Source organism: Erpetoichthys calabaricus, chromosome 12, assembly GCF_900747795.2.
Source record: "Erpetoichthys calabaricus chromosome 12, fErpCal1.3, whole genome shotgun sequence".
Lineage (NCBI taxonomy): Eukaryota > Metazoa > Chordata > Cladistia > Polypteriformes > Polypteridae > Erpetoichthys > Erpetoichthys calabaricus.
Window position 1 is genome coordinate 162,263,570 of NC_041405.2, and position 3,640 is coordinate 162,267,209.

At 52.1% G+C, this 3,640-nt stretch overlaps 1 gene segment (V, D, J or C); it reads right to left on the reverse strand.

The window, feature by feature from the left end:
• Positions 1-1,481, reverse strand: LOC114663204 (immunoglobulin lambda variable 3-25-like). The segment is given in 2 exon segments: positions 1-557; positions 1,312-1,481. Coding segments are annotated over 2 exon segments (393 nt in total).
• Between the last annotated feature and the right edge of the window lie 2,159 nt (positions 1,482-3,640).

Here is a 3,640-nt window from a genome sequence, read left to right on the forward strand (position 1 = left end):
TTCAAGCAGGTTGGCTTTTATTTAATCAAGCGGGCACAGGGCTCACAGAAGACTCAAATAGGCACAGGGCTGATGATGGGCAAGCACTGCTACCAACTACACTAAACTGGTAAAACATGAAGGAGGCAGAAACATCTCACTGTCTTTCTGTACATCAAAGAAGCAGAGCACTGGCACAGCGTGTGGCACTTGATGTGCATGCCCTCACATGTTGCTGCTGCCCGCTGTCACTGCAGGGCCCTTTGTCTCATCAGACCTGGCACAGTAGTAGATGGCCGAGTCGCTGGCCTCCACGTCACGGATGAGCAGCTGGTGATTCCGCAGGCCTTTGGCTTTGAAGGTGAAGCGCGGGGAGGAGAATCCTGTGCCATACTGGTGTGGCATGCAGCGGGCAGGGTAGGCACTCAGGATAAACTGGGGCGCCTCTCCGGGGATCTGCTTGTACCAGCTGATGATCAGCCCATTGTCCGAGTCGATGATGCAGTCCAGCTCGGCCGTCTGACCTTGGGTGACGGATACGCTGGCAGGCTGGCGGAGGGACACCTCACAACAAAGACCTGCAGAAGGACAACAGCGTCAGGTGTGCGGGCACAGGCTGGGCAGCTTCATCACACTACTTGCTGCCATCCCTTGATGTTAAGGTGCCAAGCACAAAATTAGTCAGTAAAGCACTCAATTGACAGGCAGGGAGGCAGCAGACTGGCATGTCCTAATATTAGAGTGCCAGGTTGGCATCCCTCTCTTTTAGGACATATTAGGTGCAAGCTGAGCAGATGGCCAGTCCTTTCAGTGCCCACATGAAGGGCAGCAGGCTGGGACAGTGTATCATTTACAGGACCAGACCTCACTTGTGACTTGTAGGCCTCGTTAGGCATAGAGCTCCCTCAACGAACCCTCGGCTTATTCTGGGCAGAAGTGCCCACCTGAAATCTTCTCTTGGACATTCAGCAAGAAGGGATGAGTAAAGGGAGCATAAAAGCCACAGGACAGCAGCCCGTCTCTGCTGCCACTCCACAAAACCTGACCCTGCTACTGCCAGTTCGCCTGTCACCTTGTCTGTACTTCTGGTTTGCCCCACAGACCCTTCGTGCCCCTGGTTTGCCGGGCTATGACTAAATGTGACCCCCCCCCCCCAAGAATAGAGGCATGGTGAGTACACCCCAGGGTGGGCAGGCAAGGTGTAAGGTTGCCCACAATTTTGCCATGCATGGTACTATGAGCCTGGCCTGTGAAGTGAGGCAGGATTTTGGGTCACAAGCCCCTCACTCTGCACGTCGCGGGTATTCAAAGAAGACTGGCAATGCTACTCACCGTTCAGGGAGAGCAGGAGGCACCAGAACGTCTTTGGCATCCTTCTTGTCGAACGCGGGTGCTGAAAAAGGAGAACAAATGAGAACAATGAGGAAGAGGAGGAGAGCAGTGGGGTGGCTCATGAATATGCAATGAGATGCAAATAGGGAGGTGAGCAGCAGGCCATGAATATGTGATGAGATGCGAATGAAGAGGTGGGCCCTGGAGGACAGCTCCGCCCCATCTTTACTTTTCTTTGTGTGTCTCCAGTTTTATTTTATCAGGTTGAGCCTGCGCTCTCCAAATTAAAGGTGACTTTTTCATTTTTATTTTCTAAGTAACGTGTTGCCCATACTGGATGACAGGTAGAAATATTATTGTAGGACATGAATAAAGATAAACATTTATCATCACATGCTTCATTTTTCTGCATGAGGAGAATTGGTGCCACCCACCACTAGAAGGACAACAACATCTATGCCCAGGGTTGGCCCACTCAGCTGATCACCTGATTGGCAGTATTCTATGAGAAATGACCTGTAAAGGTCCACTAGGGGGCGCCACTGCAGTGTTGGTGGAGTGGCATCCGGTCTTCCGTTTTCACTTCCTGGGCTGACTGTTATGTTGTCTCCTTCCTCTGGGTGGCAGCACTGCAGACTCACCCTGGCAGTTTGAGGTCCATGGCGTGTGATTCGTCTCATATTTATGACAAGTAAAGCCATCTGATACGCTTGTTCATTTTCCAAATTGATTATGTAATGTGGTCCACTGATGGGCACACCTGAGCAGCTGGTGACCTGTATGCAGTAAAAAGCAGAGTGGCATGACTTTAACCTGGCACAGCAGGACCCCCTCAATACGCTGAGCAGACCCCCATTTTCCATCTCAGAACTGGGCACTGCTGCCTCATTAAAGACCCCAAGAGGTTGGGTGAAGGTGTGAGTGGGGCTTGGAGGACCCTCCATTTCTCCACATCTGCCCTCATCTGCAGGCATTGAGATGCCATTTCTGTCCAGAGAGTGCCAGCGCCCTTACCAAGCTCTGGAAGCCCTCTGTTGAACCACAGGGGTCAGTGGACTACCTACAAGCCACCATGGAAATCAAACACGGAAGAATCAAGAAAAGTGGCAGTGGTTGGCAGGATTTCCACGTTTCCTTCACACCAAGGGGCATTCTCCATGATTTCCTGCCGGTTGGAACAGAAACTTCTAGAAAATCAAGACATGGCTGGGGGTTTCAAACCTCTCAACTAGTTTGGCACCAGGAGTACATAAAACCAGCCACCGTCCTGATCCACCTTCTTCAGCACAGGGTCACTGGGACCTCTCAACCACCCGGCCGTACCACACATGAAGTAGGAGCTGGACAGGGACAGACCACCACCGGCCCCCCTCGATTCGGAGACCCCAATGAATGGAGCCCACACGTCTCGATTGCATTTTAGCCAAAGCACAGAACACTGGGTAATGCCAGTCTGCCCTACACAGTCCTGCATCACCCACATGTCTGCCCACTTCTGTGATGGTCATTTCAACTTTTCTGCTAAAGCAGGTGAGGGAGGTCCTGTTAAAGTAAGCAGCCTGCTTTTTAATTAAATTCAAATAATTAGCCCAGTGGCCCCCATGCTGCCCCCTGCTGGACACAACAATATCATCGCCTCTCGCCACCCTGTGCCCCGGGATGAGCACAATGGCAGCCAAACTAAGATCACGGTGTCAGTCGAGACTTGTCTTCTTGGCCAACTGGAGGTCACCCCACTTACGTATTTCGTATATTTATAGGGTGAACACGCCGTGCCAGCACAGATATGCCCTCTGCCCACCTCGCATGCCCATTTCAGATGCTGTTTGTTTTTTCTTCTCATTTCAAAGGCACATCTGTGACTCCTCATACACAAGCGGACTGTGCCTGACTCAGATGATTGCGCTCCTCTCTGTACTTTTTATGTTTCAGCTAACTCCTCCATTTGTTTGTGATCCTCTAACTGCGAAGAGCTTCAGGAGGGGCTGGCAGTGCCCCTGGGGTCCTCATGGTCTCTAATCGGTCGTCCTCATCCCCTTTGGCATGTCTCTGTCTCTGCTTCTGCCAAGCTCTTCCTTTTCGGAGTGGGCCGCCGCTGCCAGGACAGGATGTGTGTGCCCCCAGATAGAAGGTCCCAGAGCAGGCAGCGGCCCCTCATGGCCCTCACATTCATTCCGCTCAGCACGTCCCTACTAAACCTGTCACTCCAGGAGGTGACCACAAAGCCAATGTTCACTCTGACGGAGCGTCAGAGGTCCTCTGGTGAGATGAGAGGACAACAACTGTACCTGAGCAGCCCCCCCTTCAAGCAGGCATTGATGCTAAAGTG